This window comes from Rhea americana, unplaced genomic scaffold (genome assembly GCF_003343005.1).
Source record: "Rhea americana isolate MKP2758 unplaced genomic scaffold, rheAme1 scaffold_119, whole genome shotgun sequence".
Classification (NCBI taxonomy): domain Eukaryota; kingdom Metazoa; phylum Chordata; class Aves; order Rheiformes; family Rheidae; genus Rhea; species Rhea americana.
In genome coordinates this window covers 2,371,078-2,397,340 of record NW_028185250.1, presented here as the reverse complement: position 1 = coordinate 2,397,340, position 26,263 = coordinate 2,371,078, and the positions used below count along the sequence as shown (strand labels likewise).

At 40.8% G+C, this 26,263-nt stretch overlaps 1 protein-coding gene across 1 annotated transcript in view; it reads left to right on the top strand.

Annotated features, from left to right (window-relative positions):
- Positions 1–25,538, top strand: part of KCNK17 (potassium two pore domain channel subfamily K member 17) — a 27,238-nt gene extending 1,700 nt beyond the window's left edge. Inside the window, exons 2-6 of the mRNA XM_085320810.1 lie at positions 12–205; positions 10,578–10,692; positions 20,860–21,026; positions 21,575–21,743; positions 25,008–25,538. Of these exons, the coding sequence (XP_085176936.1) occupies positions 12–205; positions 10,578–10,692; positions 20,860–21,026; positions 21,575–21,743; positions 25,008–25,303 (941 nt within the window). The 3' untranslated portion in view covers positions 25,304–25,538. The remainder of the gene's footprint in view (positions 1–11; positions 206–10,577; positions 10,693–20,859; positions 21,027–21,574; positions 21,744–25,007) is intronic.
- The last annotated feature ends 725 nt before the right edge of the window (positions 25,539–26,263 follow it).

Sequence of the window (26,263 nt, the reverse complement as noted above, 5' to 3'; positions counted from 1 at the left end):
GTCGGCGGGAGGGCGGCGGCGGTGCTGGCGGACGCCGGCGCTGCTGCTCGCCTACCTGGGCTACCTGGGGCTGGGCGCCGGCGTGCTGCGGGCGCTGGAGGGCCCGGCCGAGCGGCAGGCGGCCCGGCGCCTGCTGCAGCAGCGCTGGGAGCTGCTGGCCAACTACACCTGCCTGCGGGGGCCGGCGCTGCAGCGGCTCGTCCAGGTGAGCCCGGGGGCTCCCGGCCCGCGGGTCCCTCGTGGGGAGCTCCCCGGCCAGCAGCCTCAGGCACAAGCGTGCGAAAAATCCTTTCCTTTTTTCCTCTTTTCTCTTTTCTTTCTTTTTTCTCTTTTCTGCTTTTTTCCTTTTTTCTCTCCTCTTCTTCCCTTCTCTTCTCTTCTTCCCTTCTTCTCACACTACCAATGCACACACATGGGCTACACCACACTGGCTCCAGAATGTCCTGCCCCACAGCGCTGGGGCAAGTTTGCTTGAAATAACCTTATTCCCGGTGGTTTCTTGCTGCTGTGTTTCCTGTGTTCACTTCTGTCCTCCCAACTTTGCCCTGTTCACGTAGTTTTTAAGCAATGTGTCCTGATAGAAGGGAGATAGTGGTGGCATTTCCCACTATATGATGGTTACCAGCGCAGTTTTCCAAGGTTTAAATGCAGGTAGTTTTTGTTTTGCTGTTGAACTTATTAAGAATGAATTATAGCCTGTGACATCTTACGGGTGATAAATTCTAGGATTTAATAGAAAGGCTTCCTCATGGTATGTTTAACTGGTTTTGACATTAGTGTCAAACTTTTTTCCCCAGTTTTCTCCTTGTTGTTTGAAAGGGAAGAGGAAAAATCTTGATAATACGACTCAGAAGTAGTCTTATAAATGTCTCTTAGGATATTTTCAGGATGGTTGTGAAATGCAAAGCTGGACTACGTACCATTTCAATAAAGTACAAGTGGCCATATCTTATGAACCAGAAATGAGCAAAATGAAATAAAAGGTTTTTTGCAGCCTTCTTCTCACTTAGTTCTTGCCTGAAAAAGAAAAAAAAAAACCTCACCAATATTGAAGTGATTTTAATATTTACCCATCCCTTCTAGTTCAACAGGTGCCATTAGCTGGAAATATACTGCTTGTTTTGGCTTGTCTCTATTTCAAATAGACATTTTAAARGCAACAGCAACAACAAAAGTAATTTCCTCTTTGTAAGGAATGTTTGGGGGCCAGAACCAYGGCAACTGGCCACGAGAGCTCAAATGAACTATATGGACTTGGAAAATTTTTTCTTTTTCTTTTTCTTTTTTTTCCTGCAGCAAATAAAAAACCAAAATCCCAATCATCAAATAGATAATCTTGTTAGGAGTTTCAGCAGGRCCCTGACAAACAGACCCACGCTGACAAATCTTCCAGCCCTCATCCCTTYCCTTGCTGGGTCCTGAGGTCTCTGGGTCAGCCAGTAGTACAGTGAGGATAATAGTACATATTTGGGCCCTGGAAGACTGCTGTGGTACCTGCCCCTTATTATTCATGTTGTGTGCAGCATACAGTGGAGTGCAAAAGGTCTTCTTAAATAACTAATCCAAGGGAAGTGAGAAATAAAGCAGAGAAGAATAGTTCGGCATTTTGTAAAGGCAGCTCTAAGTTGAGTTTCATTCAGCACCGGTTCATTACACCGTGAGCTCCTGCCTCAAGGTTAGAAGGATTTTACTTGGTGAATGAGAGAAATGAGGAGATAGAAATGGAGAGAAGGACCCATAAGATGATAGTCACCATTAAGTAGATACAAAGATTTTTCTGACGTGTTTCTGATGGTTCACTTTACTCCAGGGTGACCTCTATTAATTCTTAATACTGCCGGCTATTTGAGAGAAGAGGACAGCCACCTAAATCTCTTTAGACCACATCGATACTGGTATCATGTTTTGTGTCTTCTTGTGYGAGTATTTGTGACCTGCACAAGCCCTAGATAAGGAAGCTAAAAGACATTTTGTTTTGGTTTCATAGAGGGTCTGTGTACACCTTCATCCTTTGTGAAACCACAGTCTGAGTCTGAGTGACTGTGTGTGCTGTTTTTAATAACGTTCACAGCAAGAAATGAATCTTAAACAGATAATCCAGAGGATCACTTCTTTCCTACACCTTTTTCTAATTTCTTTCCATGGAATACCATGTTTGAATGTTGTATATGTGATCAATAAGGRGATGTTTTCCTCTACAATCAACTGCTTAGCACACAGTTTTTCAGGTAATGTCATCACTGACCCTCTTCAGATAACAAGTTTGTGTTCTAGATATACAGCTGATTATTTGCTAGTTAGGAAAGAGATATAAAGGGTGTCTGAAAACATAAAGCAGTGAGCAAATTTTAATTGCTTTGACATTACTGGTAATTCTTCATTGGTTTCTTATACACATAGCTTTTTCATCCCAGATAATTCTAAACTCTATGTTTATTTAAGAGTGCATAGAGGCCARTATAGAAGAAGATCCCAGTTTGCTAAGCAATGTACAAACATCACTTTATAACCTGTTTATTGCATAGCTCCTGGTTACCAGACAAGACGGGAGCTCCACTGTTCCAGCCTCGCACAGACAGAGAGCAATAGAGAGATCCTGCTTTGAAGAGTTAGCAGCAGAGTATGGTGTGAGGACAGGCAGAAAAGAAAGGAAAAGGCAAAGGAAAGGAAACTGTCCAGTGGTAGCTAGACCAGTGAGTTCTTGTTCAGTAATTTCCACAGCTCACATCTATGTTGGCAAAGAAATAGTTTTCTAGATGGCAGAAGARAAGAAAGAAGGAGCTGGAAATAGCAGATTGTCAACAAAAACTGAAAGGCAGAGGAGAAACTGTTAGAGCAGGCTGTGACATCTGTATTGGTGKGTTTCTGCTTCCTGCAGCTGTTCCTCTGTCTTGAGAGACTGGCTGGCTCTTCTGGAGCATAACTTTTCTAAATAGTTCCACATTTTCTAAATAATTGAGGGTAGCAMATGCAAATTTTTTTATATTTATGTGTTTGCATTTTGTGTGTATGTATATATAAGCAAACAAAAAGTACATGCATGCATGCATACTTTTAAAAATATTTTTGGATGGAATTGGTTTGTGTATTTCTTAGGCTTCATTACTTACGCTCAGAACAAGTACAAGAGGATGACAGAGAGACTGCAGCCACTAAGCCATGTGCTATACACCAGGGACATCTGCTCAGGGAAGAGCAAAACCAAACCTAAGTTCGKTTTTATTGGCCTAGTAGGCCTTGGCCATTTTTCTGAGATCTTAATCAAGGTTTGTGACATGACCAGGAACAAAATCAAGAGCAAACAGTTCCTTGAGAGTCACTGAGCAGCATATGAACTGGGAAATATCTACCTTGTGGAAGATGGAACAGATATAATGACAAGGTAGGCTTCAGACTATGGACCCTCAGGATCATGGAGAACAGTAACTGGACCCAACTGGGGGAAAAAGACTACCCAACAGACACGTTCCTGACAAAAATGATGTTCCAGATTTGAGAATACTTCTGGAGGTGCCCAGGCTGTGAGGCTACAAGCAAAGAGAACACTTTCTGCATTCGTGTATCTCCTACAACTGAGACCCTCTCTTACCTTACTGGAGGGGAAGGCCCTGGAAACGCTAACCAGCTTGGTGCACTTCTAGTGCAGAAATCTCTCAGCCTTACTGCCCAGGCTGAGTGTATATATACCTCAGCGCCAGCCGGGCTGTCCTCTGAACTCTCCTTTTCCTGCAGTGCGTTCAGTGRTCACAGACACCAGTGCAGCTATAGCTGCTTGGGATCTCATCAATCAGGAGATTGTCCATGTGGCCAGACTCAAAGCAGTGCATTGTCTGTAAGTTTCTTGTTTTGTTGCCGTTCTAGAAGAAATCTGAATTTAGCAAAGCTATGGCCAATGAATCATGGGTGTTCCTTGATACAAAAGCTTCATTTTCAGAAGAAGCCCTCATGGTTTAGGTTAGCACTGATTGTAACACTATTGTATCTCTTGCTCCTTCCATAGAAAAGAGTAAGACTAGGTGAGTTCTAGAAACCTTCTGTGATTACAAGAACTTTAGTGCTGACCCAGCCATAGCAGTAAAAGTGCTTTTAGTAGTAGAGTTTTAGTTCAGAAGAACTAATCCAATTATATTAGCAGAAGATTTTTGTTTCTTTAACGGAATTAGCTGCACCTGCCTCAGACGGATTTACTCATATAGCTACAATATGTCAGGTTTTATTTTTAATGTAGAATGGTGTCGGGAGAAAGCTGATGGGAAAGTTATTTGATCAGGTCCTAGTAATTCATGTAATATGAATTAAGAAACAGATGGATTCCACTGAGTTCATAATTCATCTTTGAATTATCCCACTCATGTTTTAGTCAGATAAGTTTCCATTCGAGGCAAGGAGAGGGGCTCAGAGCTCACTACTGGGAGCTGTGATTCATAATCCTTCTTTTGGGTTATTTTGAAATAAACTGACCCTTGTCCTCCCCATCTGAAACCAAAGATAGTGCTACTATTTTTTTTCTGATTGTAATTGGTATCCTGTGAAATATAAATGCRCATTTTTATTAATCTTGCACAGAATTTCTGAGGTACAGAATTTATGTGAGCTTATTTTCTAATTAATCCAGTAGTTTGGATATACCTCCTTTCCATCATTGACTGTGAAGGAGTGGAAACAATCTTCAGGAGACTGTTTGGTCCCTGAAAAAGTTAATTTCATCTGAGTATATAAACTTAATGAAACTTGGGACTGAAATTTCTTACTYCAGTCCCTTCTCATACTTTCGGCCTTTCCTGGGAACTATTCTCAAATACAGTTAGGAAATACTGCTACAAAGCTATCTCAGGATTGCTGTGAACTCTGCCCAAAAATATTATAGTTCAGAAGCAAAGAGTATCAGCAGTAACTGGTGTTGTGGTTTATAAAAGTGATTTGCATGACTCTTTCCATGACACTTTCTTCCACCAAAAAATAGTTTGTTTCTCTTTTGCCCAGAAATTTGAAAGAAAGAAATTTTGAGCATGGTCCAGAAAGGGACAAAGATCCTTCATATGGTCATAATCTCCAATGGCTTCACTTTGTCTCGTGTAATTTTAAATTTTACTTTTATGATGAAGAACAGATAGATTAGAATTAGTTCGATTAATCATTTGTATGAAGTTCACTTTCTGCTGCGAAGGTGAAAGAAGGAAGGAGAAGTAGTGTTCTGGAGGAGACAAAGACTACAARGAAAGTAGTATCTCAGTTTACATATGCACACAGTCATTCCTGATTTTTGGATGCTTTTTTCTGAAAGCTGTGCCCTTGTCGCATGCAATTATGACTCGATGCGGAGGTGAAGGCTGAAATTTTTAGTTAGTGTAAAGGACATCAGAGTAGATGATGTAATGATCCCTCCTAGCCCAAGAACTTTGGATCAAGGAAAAAAAAAGAGAGATTTCTCTTTATGTCCTTTTAAAGCACCTGGAGATGAAAAATTTGAGCGGGAACTAAGAGCCTCTGACTTGGAAAGTGAATGTAAGAACGTAGAAAACAAGGAGGCAGAACCCATGGGCAGAGCAAAGCGTTTTCTCCCTTCTGAGGTGCTCCGTGACCAGGAGTTGTGCTGCTGCCCCAGGACGGTGGTGGAGAGGCACTTATGTGATAAGAGGGTTTTAGGAGAGAGGGGGTGAGTGAGCTGAGAAAGCCAGGAGCTGCCTTGTGCKCCAAAATGGTAACATAGCACGCAATGAGAGAGGCGTAGGCATATGGATTAAGCAGTGAGTGACTCCACAGCAGAACGAAAAACAATTAACTTACATTTGCCATGGAAGAAAATGATGCAATTCAGAAATGTCAAGAAGGAAGTGAACTCACTAAGCCAAGTCTGCGTTAAGTTTCTGAAAATACTTAAATGGGTGTGCTGGTAAAACCAGCAATCTCATTACTGATAAACACCTAGGCAATATGAGCAAAGAGCTCTTTTGTGTGTAATCCAAACAAGTATCTTCATTTTTTGTTAGTGTGACTGTATCTACGTTGGATCTGTCAGGACAAGCTGTGTAGATTGAGAGTTTTAGCGRGTGAGTGCACTCATCAGCAGTCATCTGTGGAAAGACAGCCTTGGAGTTACGAAGAGCTAAAAGGCAATCAGTCTGAAGCAGTGACTATGTTTGTGTTTTTGTTTTTAAGCTGGAATAGGGGAATCAGAAGATTGTTGTGTTTGGATGCTCAAGGAAGAAAAACCAGGGATGCTAATTGTTAATGGAAGATGAAAAGAAGAAGGGATTTTGCCATCCTGAAAATAAACTCTGAGATTCCATAGGTAGGGAACCTGCTGAAATCCACAGCATCTTCACAGAGTTACTAGTGGACTTGAATTAATGGAGGGAGTTCTCTACAAAATGATGTACAAGAACAGGCTTTGATTTGTACTGGGAAATAAAGATCTAAAATAAAGCTGGCATTTGCAAGCCAGTGGCAAGAAGCYTCGGTTCATGATGTTCTTAAGTTAGAAAGCTACAGTGTTTATGGTGGGCAAAATGGAGTTTGAGACCCAATTTATGTATTCTGAGGTGTGTTTTATCACAGAGGTAACAGGACAAATATCTACATTTAAATAGACTTCTTTGGGTGGAACCCATACTGTTTTTCTTAATTATCTGTGACAATATTTGACCATGCAAATAGCCTTTGCATGGTACTATCACAAAACAGCACAACCTAGTCAAGGAGAAAGAGTAGGAGCTTCTAAATAAAGTTTCATTGATGTATAAGGGTATAAGAGTCTAATGGGTCTTAACTTATAAATCCAATAGTAATTGCAATAGTTTCCATAGAAACATCTCTGAGGACTAACTGTTGCTTGAAAGCATTGTTAACAAAAGACTTGTGATGGTCCCTGTGAATTGTAAATTGATATAATCATTTTAAAGGGAAAAATAAGTGTAGAGAAGTTTAATTACTTTCTTATGTTGCATAGCTTGTCTGTCAGTAGAAACCAAGCGGAACCAAGTTCTCTTTGTTTCTGATAATTTTTAACCAAACACTCCTCTTCCTTCCTGTACTTCTTGAGTTACACATTTGATTTTACAGGTTCCCTAAATGTCAAGCTCAAGCTCAGTCATTTCAAGAGGCATTGTGTTTGAGCAGCTGGTGGTGTTGATTGCCATCTTAGATCAGACATCTAATCCCAAAAGCTGTATTTGAGACCCTACTTCTACTAGTTACCTTGTAATTCTTCAGATTTTGCAGAAGATGCCTTATAAATGACTGATCTAATCCAGAGAAATAGGAAAATCCTTATGATTTCTCCCTAAAATCAGTGTAAAGTAAAATAAAAAATGCCTTTGGTTCTCAGGAAGACAAACGGAGTAAGGTGTATATGATCCAAAGCATGTGAGTCAGTTCCTCTTGTGCAAATTTTTAACCCATAGCCAGCAGTTCGTTCAAGTTTCTTGAAAATCAGCAGCAGAGACAAGCCAGTGCCTTTTCTACAGGAAAAGCAGGGAAAAGTCAGTTGTTCTATTTGAGTATTTATTAGGTAGGTTTCAAAAAACAGAAATGATAAACTTTTTTTTTAATAAAAAGCTACACTAGCAGAAAGCAGATGCCTGGAGAAACACATTAAATCAGGGCAAGTATACACTGCTGATTTTGTGAATATGCTCTCAGTTTCCAGCTGTCCGATGACTTCCTGAGCCAGAAGTAATTTCTGTGTCTTAATAGCTACATATGTATTTGTCTTTTGTGAAGCTGCCTATAAGAACACATCTGTAGGAAACCAGGCTCCATTAGTTCTTCTGCTCACAGAAGGAGCCTTCATTAGTGTTCTACTCTCATTTTAGTGGTGCTTCAAAGGTTGATTTGGGGTATTATAATAAAACATTCTTACTAAAAGAGGAAAAAATCTGTGTCTCCACGGGAATCGCATCAGTAGTTCTTTCCTCCTAGTAATAGTAAACGATTTTTGATTTGCATGAGTATTCAGTGATCTCCATATCGGGCTGCGTCAGGCACAAGGGATTTAGTGGTTAATCATGTTATCTGGGTGTTTGATAACAAGTTTTAACAAGGAAATGCTTAGCCAAGGGCTTACTACTGAAGGCTCTTGGTAATCTCCCATAAATCTTAGATCCCCAGAAACAGGGAAGAGCTGACGTGCTGCTTGCTGTTTTTTGGTGGCTTATGTTACCACGTGAGCACCATCCTCAGGGAACGGTGCTACTCTGATACATTGCACTGTTATAAACCACTGCAAAATTAACATGGACATTTACAGCTGCTTTGTCTTTTGGTCCTGTTAAATCATGCAGAATTGAAGTGATGAGATGATGTAAAATTAAACATTTAATGCTTCTTCGGTTCCTGCTGCTTGCAGCTTACATGATGTCCCACGCAGGCTGCCTGTTTCCCCTTTTTGTGTGAAGAACTTCCCATTTCTTTGGGTCAGTTCAGCCACAGTTGTTTACAATCCTCTCTGGCTGTTAAGGGCTTCTGTCTTTAAAAACTTGATATCATGTGTAATGTTGYCAGATGCTGAGCTTGCCCCAGCAGAATATCAGACGGAAAAAAAAAAGAAAGAAAAAAAAAAGAAAAAAAGAAAAAGAAAAAGAAAGAAACTCTGAAAACAAACTGTACAGAGTTTTCTTTTAGTCTAATTGATCAGTTTGGTAATAACTACACCTGCGAGTTGGACTGCTGGCCTTCCAGCAGATATGTATGGCTTTACAGCTAACTACTTAGAGCTACAGAGGTCACATACTRCAGAAAGTTTGAGAGACTACCATGCTTTTTATTTCCCTTCTTTTTATTTTTATTTTCCTTGCCATATGGTTTAGTTTGGGAGTAAACTTACATTTCTGATAACATTATCTACAAAACCTCCTAAGCTGCACTTCTTAAACCTGAGGTCAACCAGCATTAGAGATCAAGCAGTATCAAAAGAAGAGAAAAAGGTCAGTGCCTACATCCCATGTAGCCTGACAAACCCCAATGCTCATACTGACATGGAAGAAGAGAAAATTGGAAAATKACACATAAACTATCCAAAACAAATTCTACTGGAGCCTTCCTGATATAACCTTTCTTATTTATTTTTCTGGTGGTGGATTTTTCCATTATCATTTATGCCAAATAATAATTCTTGCTGTGAGTTGCCCCCTTAAAGGCAACAAGTCACAAGATGAGGTGCCATGTAATATAGCACCTGGTCCTCAGCCCTCTTCACAACACGGACTCTGTCCCCCATCTTATGCAGGAAATAGCATGTTGTCAGAGTTAAATAGATTATAATGTGACCTCAAATTCTTTAAATTGCCTGGATYTATGAGTAAATGAAGATGATATTCCTGAGATTGCAACTATCAGTGTTTCTTACTTGCAAAAATACATGTTGTTCTTGGAGCTGCTCTTTGCTCTTAGTGTAAGAAGTCTGGAGAAAGGAGGTAATGGCCCTTGTGGTTAAAGTGCTGAGTGGGACTCTGGAGACCTTGATTAATTCACAGCCCTGTACACTGTTATATAAATCACTTACTACATTTCTTCATCAGTAAAATGGGACAAAGCTTTCTTGCTTTGGAGGCTTGAGCCTCTGGTTTGCTTGGTAGATGTAAAACCTACAACTGATGCAAATCTGACCTGTAAGTGATTTATTTTATTATCAGTGATGAAAGCTTTATCAGAAACCTTATGATTAGGGGAGGGACAAGGGATAGCATTATTAGATATCTGCTTGTGTTTCTTGGAAGAGATAGATTTTATATCTTCTTGACTAAATTTGCATTTGAAGATAATCAGCTCCCAAGGTTTTCTGGTCAACTGTTGTGAAATGTTTGATGCACATGCTATGACTAATGCTGTTCAGGTATAACTCATTTTTCCTACCTCATTAACTTTATTGGCATGAGAAGATATAGTCAGGTATGGACATTATCAACACATCCAAAATCTTATTTTGTCATAATTCTGCAGATTCAGCATAGTGGCTTCTAGTTCTTCCCCATGTACATTGAGCAAAGTCAGGCCTCATGCTAATCTAGTTCATTTATTGATAGTAATAGTCCTGATGTGGGGACATAATTGTCCCATACTAGTAGGTTGGTCATTCTGTATAGTTTCCATCTGATAGTTATGCCCTTCATACACTCCACCGTATCCCTTCCTCCCCAGTATAGTCAAGGTACCTAGTATGTATCATTTACATGTACATGTTTATTCACCACTCTGCAAATTCTGCTGTTAGAAGATCCCATCCAGAAACTTTATTTTCCTAATGAATATGCCATGGGGCATAATAACTATATGGCTGGGATTTCCCCGGGTGGTTCTTACCCTCCAACCTCTTCCATATTCACCTATGAGTATGGACTATCTGCAGCTTTCTTTTATTATGTAGCTATCTTTTGCTTAGAATAAATACGTTGACTTCTGGCTTCTCTTGAGTTCTCAGCTGCTGGGTCTCTAAGGCACAGAATATCCTCTACTGAAAGAGAAACAGCAGAGTTGGAACTAGTCATAATTTCAGACCTTACCGGCCAGCACTGGGAATAGCAGTCACACAAGTTTCCAGTAAGGTGCTTTTTGAATGTCACRTTACTGTCTCTTTGCAGGACATCATCCAAGCCTACAAGAGTGGCATAACCCTCCAAGGAAACTCCACTAGTCTGGGCAGGTGGGACTTCAGTGGATCTTTCTTCTTCTCCATCTCTGCAATAACAACTATTGGTAAGAGTAGTCTGCTGTTCACAGGGAAGCCTTGCAGGCAGTCGAGGAGTGGGAATGACCTGTATGATCAAACCAGCCCTATGAGGCTTCAGATAGCTTCTCTATTCTATGCAATGGATAAGCAGCCAAGAAGCCAGCTCTGGGAATTAGAAATGATTTGTCAGTGCCAGTACAGTAAYGATTGTAAAAAAATTGGAGACTAGGATAATTAGCTTGGCTCATATTCCCACTAGTAGTTACACAACTTTCAGAGTCTGAACTAGTATCCCTTTTTGCTACCACAGGGCTCTATACTTTTCTATATCTTTTCCAAGCCCGGTTTGTTCTTGGAGGTCTGAGGGGAACTGTGTATTGAAATAAGCTTTTCTTGTCACAGTGAGAGGGAAGGATTTTGAAAAACTCTTTTAATACTGGCTGTTGAATCTTTGGAAATTATATTTATGAATAATTCCTTTTTATGGCTACTTATATTGGATGAGGACCTGGAAGCATGTTTAGGTGAAGGTCCCATATGCRAATAAATTAACCAGTTCAACTGACTCAAGATTCAGCAAATGTCTAGCGAAAAGCAATGAAGGAAAAAATGTAGATAGAAAAATGTGGATGGAAACAAGAAAAAGGATTTAGGCATAGCATTAGTTACAGCAGATGTTATTAATAATTGTCATTCCACGTCCCCCATCCTCCAAACCATTAATAATTTGCCCTAACATCTTTTTCTTACAATGTGACCCAGTATTTCAACACCAGTGGGGAGAGAGGATATGGAGAGATGATCACTGAGTATCAAAAAACCCTCAYAGCTTTTCTGATTTATGTTGAATCTATCAACTCTCTTCAATTTCAAGTACTTTTCAGATCCAGAATTTTCTCTGTGCATTGTTTTGATTTCTGTGATCGTTACTGAAGATGCAGTAACCTTAGAAACATAAAGTTCCCAAGCAAGAGCTGCAATAAAGCATTCTGCTTTTAAAAGTGATATTCTTGTGACTCAGTACGTTCACAGTCTTTTCCACACATTTTGCTTCTGTTTGGGAACTATGTTGGTTGTGCACGTTGTGCTACCAGGTTCAGCTTGTACCAGATGATGGCAGTGGAGCCCCGTTAGACAGGGCTGCACAGGCATGCCAGCTTTCCAGTGCAAAGCCTGGGTGCTTCCCRCTAGCCTAGTACAAAGCAGTATCTGCACAGAGCTACTGTGCTCACCTCTGCACTGAATCCTGATTTGTTTCTAAGCTGTCGGAACGRCTCTGTTTAACCACAACCAATTGAAGTTAATGACTTTCAGGSAGGATCAAATTTATCATATTAAAATGTAAAGGTTTTTTGTAATGTCAGCAGGGATCTAAACTAAAAATTTCTGGCTATACTCCATGAAAACCATAGCTACTCTTTTTTGTTTTTTTCTTTAAGTAAACTTCTTGCCCTGGTGGCTGTGGAAAAAAAATATGACTTGATACCAGGAGGCAAATAAGAAGAAACAAATAGTTCTACTGTTCATATCTCATTATTTAAATCTGACAGCAGTTCTAGGGGCCTTGTTCTTGATTTCTGCAGTGCGGAAGTAGTGGGTGCTGTACAAGTCACTTATACAAATAAAACTGAACAATCTGGCCCCTGATTTTACTGTTCCAAAATAAGTTGTTAATTATGCACCTTAAAGTATTAACACTCTGTAGATGATAGTGTATTTTTGAAGGGGAAAATACATGTGGCCTCACAGAGCCTCACCTCAGATCTGAATGAACCATCCTCCTTGTTTATGCAAGTTTTTGAGACAGTAGATGTTACAACCACATTGACCCAGACATCACTGCATGGCTAAGAATAATGATGATTTCACTGTAAGTAAAGGGACAAGGTCCTTTCCAAAGAACTTAGTGAAGCTCAGAGGAATGATTCACAGCAGGAAGATTCATGGGCAAGGCAGTGCCATGACAAGGAACGACATAGATGAGAAGTTTTTTGAGAAGGGTGTGGTGAGCTTTAAATGCCTTATGTGGCAAGGGAGAATTTAAAATGAAGTTAAAACGGAGAAGAGAAATTCTTAGGAATTTAGAGTGGACAGAATAGACATTGTAATGGAGAAACCGGGGGGACCCTCCTCCATGAGTTCCAGCTGCTGCAGGTTCCTCTTTTTGTCATGTTTGTCTTTTCTATGCTCTTTCTCTGCAATTAATGCTAWTGCCCATGCCCTGTTGGCCTCTTTGGTAATGTGAAGCTGTCTTTGTGGCTTTTTCATCAGCTATTTACTTCTCCTCTAGTGTGTTCAAACAGCACTTTCAAAGCCACTATCTCCATTCCTTTCTTTTATGAGATGCTCTTTTGAGTCTGCCAGCTTGCTTCTGCTTGAACTGCTTTACCCTCCTTCAAAATTACCCTCCTTCAAAAGGCTTGGTGTGTTTCTCCAAGTGCGCACCAGAACTTCGTCTCATTGGGATGCAGCAACGGTCAGCGGACAGGACATTCGTATCTTTCCCTGTTAAGGCCTGATGACAAACTATGTATTCCCCTGTCTTGTGGTAGAGCCTCCTATAGGCTATCCCCTTCTTCTCTCTAAATCAGAGCTTCACCTATTTCCAGAGAACCAGTGATTAAAAAATGTATGTAAATTTTGCTTAAAAAACAAAAAAGTAAGGTTCTAACCTGAAGGCTAGACAAACTTGGTACCCTAAGCTGAAAGACTCAAAGAACAGAAGGGGTGTATGAACCCAAAGCTGTTGTTTAAAGAAATGCCCCAAAGTCCACGTAGCTCTTGGCCGATCATGTAGACTGGGTGGAACTGTACTTATACTTTTAATCGTGTGGGATCTGCAATCCTAGCCTTCTACAAGTTCCTTCTTCCCACTATCGTGTTTCTGTGCTTTCTTCATTGCTGTCTTTTACCTCTCATATTATCTTGCATGCGACCTCATTGTCTGCAGTTTCTTCTACAGAAATTCTTTCCTTCCTTAATACCTTGAAGAATAATCTTTGGAGATCCTTTAGATCTCTAATACTAAATGCGTTCAGAAAAAAGAATCTAATGTGCTGTCAGCTTTATCCCTCAAACATCTTTATTCCCTGCTGACATCGAGTCTGTTCTCTCTCTCTGTTTACTCTCCTCCTTGTTAGTTTAGGTTAACAGGGCAGAGGTCTAAACAAGTTTGAAGTGGGACAGAAGATTAAAGTATGAGATAGGGTGATTTCATATGAAAGTAGAAGGCAGGGAAAGGATTTGAGATGAGACTGAAATCATCTGTACTAGCCTTCTAAAGATAAAAGGAAGAGTATTGCCCTCTTGTAGCCAAAATGTCCTCCTTTATTCTGTTTAGGTGGATGCCTTCATCTAGCACTGCCTTCCCATTTTCTGATAGCAAAGCTAAGTACTCATTTGTATGATTTTTAAACATCTTTTTWAAACATAAATTAGAAGTAGTAAAAGCAAGTGAACCATCTCATGATGAAGAAAGGAAGGGGAAGATCAAACCTTCCTTCTGTCTTTCTCTTCTCCAGCTAACACAGTCTGATAGCTCCTAATAACAGTCCTCCAAAGGAGCCAATAAAGAGGCAAGGAGCAGGGATTTGATGAGTGAGGGGTGGTATTTAGTACATTGCTACAGATGGTTCCCTTAGGAAAAGCAAAAACCATTTTGGGACTATAAAGCCCTGGAGCTCCTGGCAGCACAGGGCTTTGGGCCAGCAAGAGTTTGTCTCTAAGACTTTGACTCTCTGCAGTCTGCCCAGCACGTAAGGGAGCCCCCGAGGAAAGGCCCAGTTTCTGCCAGGCAGCAGGCTCGAGATTTGTTGGGAAATCCTCTTACAGCAATGTGATGCCTTGTGGTAGTTAAACGGTGGAATTACAGACTAGGGCCATTTTCACCTTTGAATCCTCCATTCGTGCTGGGGAATTCTCCACTGAGTAGTCCTGTGTCTTTAACTTTTGATCTTTCTCCTGCCCCATGGCACCTGGCAGAGCTGCTCTGGAGGGATCAAGTGGGACACGGCAGAACGGCCCGTGGAGGTCACCAAGACGGGAGGGGATAACACTCATGTCAACCTCCTCTGTGCTGTTTCCTGAGTGCTGGGAAATTCTTGTCTTTTCTGACTGCGTGGTTTCTCATCCTGTTGGGACTAAGCTTGGTATACAGCATCCAGTATATTCACAGCACAAACAGATACAGAGGAGAAGGAGGCAGCACCCGTCCCAAGCCTTTTCTGGTCTTTCACACGGGATTTTGAGTCACAGACTCAAGCAGTGTGCAACCAAATTTTGCTATTGCCTGAAACTTCGTAGGAACAAAACAGATAAATAACATGGTTCAAACATGTTTTCAACCCATCAGCCTTAATTATTGTCAGTCTACTGTAGTAGCTCTCCACAACCCCAGGTAAGATGAATAATGCTTGGCACCCCACTGCATGCATACATGTACRTACACACGCATGCATGCACACACGCACCTGCACGCACACACACAGCTTCAGCTAAATAGCTGCAATAAAGTTTATTGTAGCATCAACGGACTGTGCATTAGTTGTGAGAGTATAGGTTGATAGATAATTAGATAATTCATATACTTTTGAGGCATGCTAATTTTGATATTTGATCAGTTATATTCATCAAAGACCATTCTGACTAGTATTCATTTCTTATGCAAACTTTAGATTAATTGAGTTRGATCTTTGGATCACCAGAATAGAAAGCCAGTCAAGAACAGTTCTAGCGTTGTTTATTTTTATGGTCCCACACTGGCTAGCCTGGACAGATAAACAGAATGTTGTRTTGAAGTCATATTAGCAGGATCTCTGCTTATACCTTAAGGCAACACCACAAACATTGTCCATGCATCATCTATGCTATTCACTCAACATGGTTTTTACTATTCTCCACTTTTTTTCCTTTCAGCCTGCCAAGGTCCAAATGAGGTTCCCCATATGAGACATGGTTCCTTAGGTCCTGCCACCACTACCATTTAAAAATCCATTCTCATAATTTTGTGTTTTTTTCTATTAGTAAAGGTGACATTCCAGTGCAAATGCTGGGACTACTGAGCTCTCTTTGCATCTCTGCCACCAATAGGTGGATCATACCTATGAAATAGAAATGACTATGACTTCCAGTATCAGTCGTTTTGAGCTTAGAGGCCATGTCGAAATGTTAAGCATTCTTCCTCTTAGAGTATGTGGGTATAACAAAAATCTCATGTGAGAAGGCAAGCACCTTTATTTATTTTGAATATCTAAGTGCTGGCAGAGATTTTCAAAGGTTTGAGAGAGGGTAGGAACCCCAGTCTCACTGATGTTTAGTTGAGTATAGGTGGTACTTAATTGTCTTTGAAAATATTACTGCTTGCAAGGATCACACGGTAATTCAGGTTAGGAGGAACCTCAGAAGGTCTCTAGTCCTGACTGTTGCTTGAAGCAGCATCAGTTATGAGGTCAGACCAGGTTTCTCACAATTTTATCAAGGGCCTATCCCAGCTAAGCTGGAAATATGGTCATTTTTTCAGGAACCAAACAAATACAGCTTTGGGCTACGTGAGTAGTCAGTATCTATTTTTTTTTTCAATTTGGCTGCTGCATTTTGGGTGCGTTAGGAAGACTGTTGCCAGCAGGTCGAGGGAGGTGATCCTGCCCCTCTACTCAGCCCTGGGGAGACCTCATCTCGAGTGCTGCATCCAGTTCTGGGCTCCCAGTACAAGAGAGACATGGAGCTACTGGAGAGAGTCCAGTGTAGGGCTATGAAGATGATCAGAGGGCTGGAGCATCTGCCCTATGAGGAACGGCTGCGAGAGCTGGGCCTGTTTAGCCTGGGGAAGAGAAGCCTGAGGGGGGATCTTATCAATGTGTACAAGTACCTGAAGGGAGGGTGTCAAGGGGACGAGGACAAACTCTTTTCAGTTGTCCTGTGTGACAGAACAAGAGRCAATGGGCAAAAGCTGAACCACAGGAAATTCTGCCTGACCGTGAGGGGRAATTTCTTCCCTGTGAGAGTGACAGAGCACTGGMACAGSTTGCCCAGAGATGTTGTGGAGTCTCTTTCTCTGGAGATCTTCAGGGCGCACCTGGATGCAACCCTGTCTAGGTTGCTTYATATGCCCCTGCTTGAGGAGGTGGGTTGGATAGATGATCTCCAGATGTCCCTTCCAACCTTACTGCTTCTATGATTATAATAAGAAATCTTCTCTCTCTAAACTGAATTTAAGTATTTTTGTTTGTTTTGTTTTGTTTTTTTCTCCATGCAACATTTAAATTCATCATGAACACAAGTTTTCATTTAGCCCAGATTAAAACACTCAAGTTTAAGAAATACAAAGGAAATGAAAAGTTAGATCTTCTGAAAAGTGTTAGACAAGGACCCAGCAGTGTACTTCTTAGCAGAAGCTCAGTGGTTTGAGCACTCCCTCAAGGTGTAGGAGAGCAATGTGCAATTTCTGCCTGTGCCTGAGAGAACAGGATTGTAGCTCACTGGAGATTGTCCCAGCTGGAAATGGAGCATCTTTCTTTGACTGTTTAAATGTGTAATATAAAGTACAGTAATTCCAGTACTAGCACCCCATACTCACATGCCCAGTGGCTCCATGGTTCAGGCACTCGTGCAGGGGGCGAGACACTCAGCTCCCAGGCTTCAGTGAGTGTTTGAGCGTTCAAAGCAAAATATTGTCAACAGGCGAGGCTGAGAACCCTTCCCTACTCCTACACAAGAACATCCCATAACTTTGCGATTAGATCATTCCTATGGGAACTGTTGGTTTGTATCTGTTCAGGTAGGAGAAAAAATTAACCTCAAATCTCCTCAAAACTGTGTTCAAACACTCAAACCACTGACAAAGATACTGGATAAAGAAGGGACTTTTCCTCTCGCTTTTTTTGTGAAAATCTAWCTCTGCTTTTTCCCCCAGTGGAAATTATTTGGTGAATTTGTAGATGTTTTCTAAYTGACTAGAGCTACATTTTTTTTTCATCCAAAGTGTTCTTTGCCTRAAATAAGTCTTTTATGACTAGGCAGTGAGAATTGGAGCCAGACATATCTCCCATTGTCAGTAGCAGGAAGTAGCAGTTGCCACGGCTGAGCTGGGGGCACTGTGAGTKGGATAATGTCTTGCAAATGAAGAGATCTTTTATTAACACTCCATTAATCATGCATCAATCTCCTCTCCTTAGCAAGTGCCCAGAGCCCACGAACCCCTTATGCACAGAAATGTAATGGGCATGAAAGGAAACTAAACCGCATTTGCTGAAGCTGTGTAGCTGAAGCATATGAGTTAAAGCATGTGAATATGATCATTTAAGAATAAAAATGCTTTTATTTTGCTTCTTCTAAGGAAGATTAAGCTACAGTAGACTTTTTAGCTTTTTTTTTTTTTTTTAATTTTCAGAATGAGAACAGCTATACAGGAATTTAATCCAACTACTTAAACCTCCACATAGTTTTCATGAGCCTCCCTGAGTGTCCCTATACAGACAAGCACCAAGTGAGATCCCTGCAGTAGGCTTGTGTGGGGACACAGCTGACAGTGTAGCTTGTCTTRTTCTTTGGAGATGTTCAGAGCTTTCAATATAGAGCCCACAACGGTGTAGCACACCACTCTGGTTCCTCTCACTGAACAGAGTAAGTCCCGTTTGTCCATTCCTGCTTGGAGTTTATGACAGGAAGATAGAGTGTTAAGGTTATACTGGCATCTAGTTGGCTAGTCCAGAGGCAAGGGGTAGGTTGCTAGACTTTTTTGCACTAAGATCTGCTGTGCCATCTGATCAATCTTGGGTCCTGTAAAAAAAAGGTAATAGGACATGGCTTTTCAGTATATCAACAGCAACTGCTCACCAAGGCTTCAGGAAATTATCCTGAACTACTGAGCCTGAGGGAAAAAGGAGTAAGATCAACTATATATAGAAGGCTGATATGGTGTTCAGTATATCATGGACTTTCTCACATCAGTCAGGCAGTGATTTTGCTACTCTAAATTAAATGAAATGCACAGCTTAACATCCTAAGGACTTYAGATGTTCCATAGTCAGCACTGTGTGAGGTCCCCAGAATCCTGAAGGTAACTGTGCTTCACACTGTGCATGGACCACTGAAATCATGGACCTTTCTTCTCCCTCTTGAGTGTCTTCTCCAGAGACTGGATAGTGTGGGAAGCTGTGGTGGCAAAAGAGCTGCCCAAGCCAGCACATGGCCTTTGTTAACTTTATACAGAAGCGAAAGAAATTGAAAAACCCTCACAAATGACTGGCTCTAAATGTCCTCTGCCAGATCAATGTGACTCACGTTCAGGCTCTAGCCTTACACTGAATGCCTCCTAGCTCTGTCCCCCAGATCCAGACCAACCTGCAAAACACCCTAAATACTGTTGCAGAGAAGAACTGGAATCAGTCTGCTGAAATGTGGCACAGTGAGTGTGGCACAGACCATATCAGGCGCATGTCCAGTCAAATTCGTTTGGATGGGATCATCTACCAGACTTACTTGCCTGTGTGTCTCCCACTTGTCATACCTTTTAGTCTAAAAATGGTCAAAAACAGGAGAAGTGACTGCCAGCAATTACATGCCGCGGAAAAAAAAAGTGTATAAAGGTCACAAAGTAACGCAAAAGTGAAGAATATAGCATTGGAATTAAGGCTGCTGAACAGTTTTAATTGTTTGAATGTATTTCAAAACAACCTTTCGTTACGTAACAGCATCCCATTCTTTTCCAGCAGCACTCTGCCCTTTTCCCAGGCCAGAATCTTGCAGCTATTGCTTTGGAGATATGTTACATAGTACTGCATATGTGAAAAGCAAGGGGCTTACAAAGCATTTAAACCTGGAATTATTGGGCCAGTCATTAAAATTTTGAATTTGTGGGAGGAGGGAGGAGAGGAAAAGACAGCCCACATGCATACTATAAGAGTGCTTGCTGCCAGACCTTTAGTTGAGTAGCTTAGCTGTGTATGTGCAAAGGCACGTAGAGTATTTGTGGAGTTGTCCACTGCAAGAGATTTTGTCAGTATGAAACTTGGTGYAGAAAGTGTAGAAATGCCACGTTTGTAGTTGCAGAGCTTATTACATTGTTGGTCAGTGGCTTCCAGTGCCTGGTGTGAGATGAATTTTAGTTAAGGAGTGGGACCCTGTTTTGCCAACTGTGGGTGCCTCCAGGATGCAGTGAGCCAGCAACTGTGTGTTGCCAGAGAGGGTTAGTGATCTTCAGGGAGAAAAAGAGATGTTTTGCCATCTTATGTCAGTCTTGCATATGGACATACACAAATCCTGTAATGAGGGGAAGGGATTTTGAAAGCCAGTCAAGTCAGTAAGGCTGTAAGTGGCTAAGTCACTGCTTAACAGGTATTACTCTTTCCTTCATCTTAAAAGCATCCTCTGAAATAAAGCAGTTAGATCTGACTTTTCTGGTGGCATATGCCACAGGAAAGTACCAAAGTGCAAGTCTATTAATTTACAGGATATTTTAAGAAGGCAAATGTGGGCACTAAAGACAAATATTGCAGCAGCACTGCTGAAGCCATGATACTCTAAGGATACAAGCGAGGCTATGTTTGCAGAGCAGTATGTTTTATTAGACCAACTGATACAATTATAAAAAAAATGACAAACTTTCAAACACATAAGTTTTTCTTTAGGTCTGAAATTGAAGCATTCTATTCCAGTTAAATACAGTTGCTCTCAGTTTATTGACTTACAGTAAACAATCTGACTATCTGAGAATGAGGGGTAGTTGGTACCTGCAGCACAAAGGACAGTGTAAGCAAGAAGGCAGTGGTAAGTTCACTAGTCCCGTGGGACAAAGGTAGAAAAAGGGGTTTATTATTAAAACTTTAWTGTTATGATTCAGAGACCTTCTGACAGCCATAAAGGATCATTTACCAGAAAATCCTATGCCAACAATACTTACAAAAAGTGAAATAAACGGAAATTTTGCATTTACGTCAAATCCCACCAGGGCAGTGGGTAGGGGAGAGGAAATTCACTCGTAAATGGAAAAGGAACTAAACAAAATAAAGAAATGTTATTTTCCAGCCTATAATAAGATATGACAAACAATGGATGTAAGTTAYAGTTATTTATAAAAAGGTCCTTTTGGAGCAGTGACCTTCTTCTCTTTCTTTTGTAGAAGATGGAGGTCCACCTCTCCAGGGAAGGAGGATAAGCATAAACTGCTTATTAACACCTTATTCCTGTCCTTCTAGGCTATGGGAATCTAAGCCCCAGCACTGCAGCTGGTCGAATCTTCTGCATCTTCTTTGCACTTTTTGGCATCCCCTTGAACCTTGTTCTCTTAAATTCAATCGGGCAGCTGATGCTGTCAGGAGTTCAGCATTGCGCCCATCACCTAGAGGAGAAGTTTCGCTGGCGGGTAAGCWATGTGGCCCAGTATGTCTTGCCCACAACTTCAGGAGAGAAAGCACATGGTTGGGTGTTTGGGATCCTTTGACTAACAAGAACAGACTGCCCAACTATTTGGCCAAAAACGGAATAACACTCAGGAATAAATGGAGGTGAATAAATTTAGCTTATGACAGCCCTATGAGGTGTCAGATAAGGTTGTTTATTAATTGATGGAACTTGCCCTGATAAATGGCTTCCCCTACAGCAACAGAAGTGCCTTAGAGCTGTTCACAGCCCTGTGATATCTGATCTGCTTGTCATCAATCATAGTTAAAATTACACRTGAGATTTGTGCGGAGCATTCGTGGAATAGCCTTTGAAGTGGCATGCATTTARGACTCTCAAAAGTGATGCCCAGTTTGTGCTGATTGGAAGACCCGTACCATTTATTCTAGTGGAATGTCACAAATGTTTGCATGTTTTTRTGGAGTGCAATGTCATCTTCCATGAGAAATTGAGCTAGACTTTTTGTTCCACCTTTCTTGTGACAGTGTCATCTTTTTCCTGTTATACTAGAAAAAAGCTACCCTCCTGATAAAGATCTGCGCACTGCTAACTTGCTTGTTACTGTTCCTCCTGCTGCCTCCTGTGTTGTTCTCTGCCAAAGAAGGATGGAGTTATGAAGAAGGCTTCTACTATGCCTTCATCACCCTAAGCACTATAGGGTTTGGAGATTATGTGATTGGTGAGTAGTTCAAATTTCATTGTTTTCACCTACTAAATGTCAGAGTCAAATGTGCGGCATATCAAGCTCCCAACTTGGCAGTTTTACACCACTAGCAATCCTCAAACCAGATAACAAGATCCATTATAGTAGGCATTTGACAGGCTGAAGAGGGCATGATTTCTGAGATAGCAAAGTCACAAGCGGAAGAAAAAAGAAAAAAAAAAAACAGTCATTTCAAGGTCAATGAGTGACTTTCCAATATCCAAGTGAAGTGTTTCTTGAATGACTACGAGACTAGGTTGGAAAGCTACCTTTTTGATAGCCACATCCTTTCATTGCACTCTTGGTGGAACTACTTGGCGCTGGGAACATTTAGTTTTAAGCTGAGGCTACTCTGTGTTGCCCTTAGCAGACAGTGACCTTTTTCCTCTGTCAGAATCCCAGATGGCTGCGTTCTCAGGGCAGCCTAAGTCACTGAGGTGGAGACTGTCAGGTACCAGGCACAGCTTGTTCTTTGTTGCCAAAAGCTTTTGCCAGAGGAAATGGGATTGGACCCATGCTTGATGCATTTACTGAAACACAAAACACACTTTGATAAAAGCTTTCTCGTTAAAAGGAAATTGGTTATAGAAATACACGCATGCTTGAATCCCTGGGAGACACAAAGACTGAAACCCTTTACTATGAGTTTTTTATTTTCAGTTTTTCAAAGTGCTTGTTTGATGCTTAGAAAACTTAATGACGGATACATTAGGACTTGTCTATAATACATCAGAGCTCTGACTATACCTTCTGCAGATATTCTTAAACTGTCTTGACTCAAGTTAGCTTGGGTAGCTAGACAGAGCTTAGCAAAAGCTAGCCACTTCAACATTTTCCTATGTTGGTTTTGTAGATATTATCGGACTCTGTGCTGTAGCAACTTTACTATCATTTCCTGCCAATTTTGAAGCACTTCAGTAGTATAACCCCATATTTCAAGGCATGCCTTCACCTGTGTGTAACTGCCGTACACATCTACTACCATAGATAATTTAGGTTCAGTATGGGAATAACTAGATGCATGTTACTGACCTTTGGCATGTAGAGGCCAGACCATTTTGGCCTCACAATCCATAAACCTTTCTGGTTTATGTCTTTACTTTTAAACAGGGCCAGCGCCAGAGCATAGGTTCAAGCACTCTTTTGTGACTATCATACAGTTTCCCTATGTTTTCCCCATTTTCCCACTGCTCATCCCTGGCACTCTTCAGATCCAGACAAATTTTAGGGGATTTCACATGCCAAGAGCAATGTCCAATGTTCTCTTGAGTCAGAGCTGCTCTTTGAGGGGAATGTGAGCCAGGCTATGGCACTTGCCTTTGGAGATATAGAATGGTCCTTCATCTCTTTTATTTAGTAGTATTGACATAGCTGCTTTTACTGGCTTTGAAATCCATTAATCTACACACTCAATAAGCCCTTCTACTATGAGCATGGTGCCATGTAGGTCCTAAACTGCTTCTGACCTTCTCATACCCAAAACTGCATCTATTAAATGATATCTTTGAATAAACAATTCTCCTCAGAAGCCTCAAATGGTTCTTCTCTCTTGTTTTCATGTAATATTTAGAAACAAACAATTTTTCTACCTTTGCATTTACCATTGGTGAAAGGTGCTTGTTTGAAGGATGAATACAGTACTCTTTCTGATAGAAGTTCACTTTGGTGTAGAATGCCAGCCCAAAGAGCAGTTACTACAGAAGGGGCTCATAGGTCCAAAACATATACCAATGGCYCAGTAACAAACTCTGGTCTTGCAATTCCATTACATTGAAAATACAATTGAGTGGATGTGAAAGATTGACTTTTTAAYGTTGCTCCACTGACCGATTACTACTTGTCATAATCTTCTAGATGATAACACTTTGTGGGCCACAGTTTAGGAACTGCTATCTTATCCAAGCAATGTCAGGGCAGGATTATTACATATGGCCAGCAATAGATGATAAACACCTAAACTCCTGTTTGTTGATATCCTATTTCAACCCTGTGTGTCCTTTGTTAGAATGYGGTGCATGGAGTGACCTCCTGGCTCATGAAGGCACCATGTCATACATATTAACTCCTCATGCTATGCCCCAAAAGTATCTGGTGTCCTTTAGTATCAGCTGCACAGTAGGTATACAGTTATAAAGTAATAAACTTTCCTAAGGCAATAAAAATAAATAATGAGACCTGCGAAGATGTAGAGAAAGCTCATACAAAGACTTTGCTGTCACCAGTTCRTGTTTTCTGTCTTCTCTGTGTTTGTAAATGTACCCTAGACTGCTTTACAAATGTAGCCCAGTCACTGAGCTCATTTCTTTACTTTGCCTGTGTTATTATTATTAATATCAATATTACTACTGACACATAGAAGCCTCTTTGCAGAGGCTGTGGAAATGTTAAACACTGTGGAAATGTAGACCAAAAATATGGGCTCTGCTTCAAAGAAATCACAGGCTACCTTACTGAGAAATCAGCCAGAGGTAGCAAAATTTCAAACTGTCTTCCAGTGCCTGCTTTGTCTTAGACTTTTATGCTTAGGACTGCTCAGTTTACTTTGCTCCCTCTCTTAGAGACTCACTCACTCTCTTACAACTGGTCTAGTGAGACATGTACACCAGTGAGTGGATAAAACCTGTTTACATCTTTGCCTGCTGGGAACACCTGTTGTGTACTAATACAGTATTGTCATGCTGAGTGGTAACTGTAGAAATGAAACTCTGCAGTTGTAGTCACATCCATGATCATGTGAATAATTTCACTTTCACATAGATCTAATCTTGGGTTTATTTTTCTTTTTTGTGGGTAATCAGCACAATTTCTGGTGAGTTCTGGACTGTTGCTGACATGTCTATGAAATGCACTTGCTTTATGCTATTTATTTATATGCTAAAGAGATGGCATACTCATGCTTTATATGGAAATCATTAATATTAGGTAATGTTTCTTCTAGGTATTTTGCTAAGTGCTATAGTTAGTCTATATTTCTACTTACCCCTATGATTTATATGCTGTCTTAATTACCATGGTTGACTGAACTCCACTTTCACCATGCAAGGTGACTGTAATGAGTCCATGGGTTACTGTTTATGTTAATAATATGTTACTAATGAGTCATGACCTTAACTGAGTCCTTCCTCAACTGAGGAACCTCCTTGACTGATTCTGTGAACTGAATCTTTGCTTTACATGTGATGCCTCCCTTTGAGGCACTCTTGGTTCGATATATAAATGTGTTGGGTAATTCTCTCGTAGGGATGAACCCAGACCGCAACTATCCAGCCTGGTACAAGAATGTAATCTCTCTGTGGATCCTCTTTGGGATGGCCTGGCTAGCACTGGTTATCAAATTTTGCATCAACTTACTAGAGAGCTCCAGTGACTTGTGCCAGTGCGACAAGAAGAGCAAAGAGCTGGTGGAAGACTTAATGGATGGCAACAAAAATAGTATGACGGGACTCGATGATGTGGAGAGCTGCAGTGGCAAGGACACAAAACAAAAGGACCAGACTGAATGGCTCACCGACACAGCTCCTACAGAAGCACTTTAGATAAGAAACATCCCCTTGGTGTCTCTTAGGTGTTAATCCACCAGAGGTTACTGCTTAGAAATGTGGAGATGGAGCTGCCCTGACATTCACATGGGAATGAAAACTTGTTTATTGACTCTGAAATCCTTCTATTCTGAATTGAGCAATGACAATAAAATGTTCCATTTGTGGCATCACCAAGAATCAACCTGCAGGACGCTTAATCAAAAGTCCATTTACGGAGATAGTACCTACCCTCCCATCCCAATATATAAGGTACACTTTAACATCTGTACCCAACACTGGCTAGTGCCTTTTCTTTATATGGAAAGTTCTTGGAGCCTCTCATTGCATGTGTGGCATTTTGCAAATACAACTAGAATGCCATGTGCCATTTCATACAGAAAAACAGATTTCATGTTGCTAAAAGACTTGATGAAAAACACTATTTCAAAATGGCCTAGCAGCCACTGCAGACATGTTCCATGACCAATGTGCTTGTTCTTGCCAAAGGTGATAACATTCTGTTGCTTCTCAGATTTCTAGTTTGTAGACAGCAATGAGGCAGAGCACATTTAGGTGCCTAGTAGAGATGGAATATTCAATTATGTGCAGGACATTTCTGCACCAGAGGTTGATCAATATTAAAAAGAGATCAATAGGRTAGTTAGGTAGATCATACTTTATCCTAGAAGTTATGCAGTATCATCCTCTGTGAAGTATTAGGTAGACCAAATATCATCAGCTAAATGTGACAGTTAATTTAGGTAGAACTTTTCTCTTTACTTGTTGGAAGCTAGAAAGGAGGACTAGAGACAGWTTTAAGTGCCACTGGTCCCAGGATTGTCATAAATTCAATATTAGCAAGGGCTACTTTAATCCAGAAATAGACTGAAGTATCTCTTTGATTGAAGATTGTGATCAATGGGAAAACCCAAGATATACTATTCTAATGAGCTGATGGCATAAATGAGTTGTGCG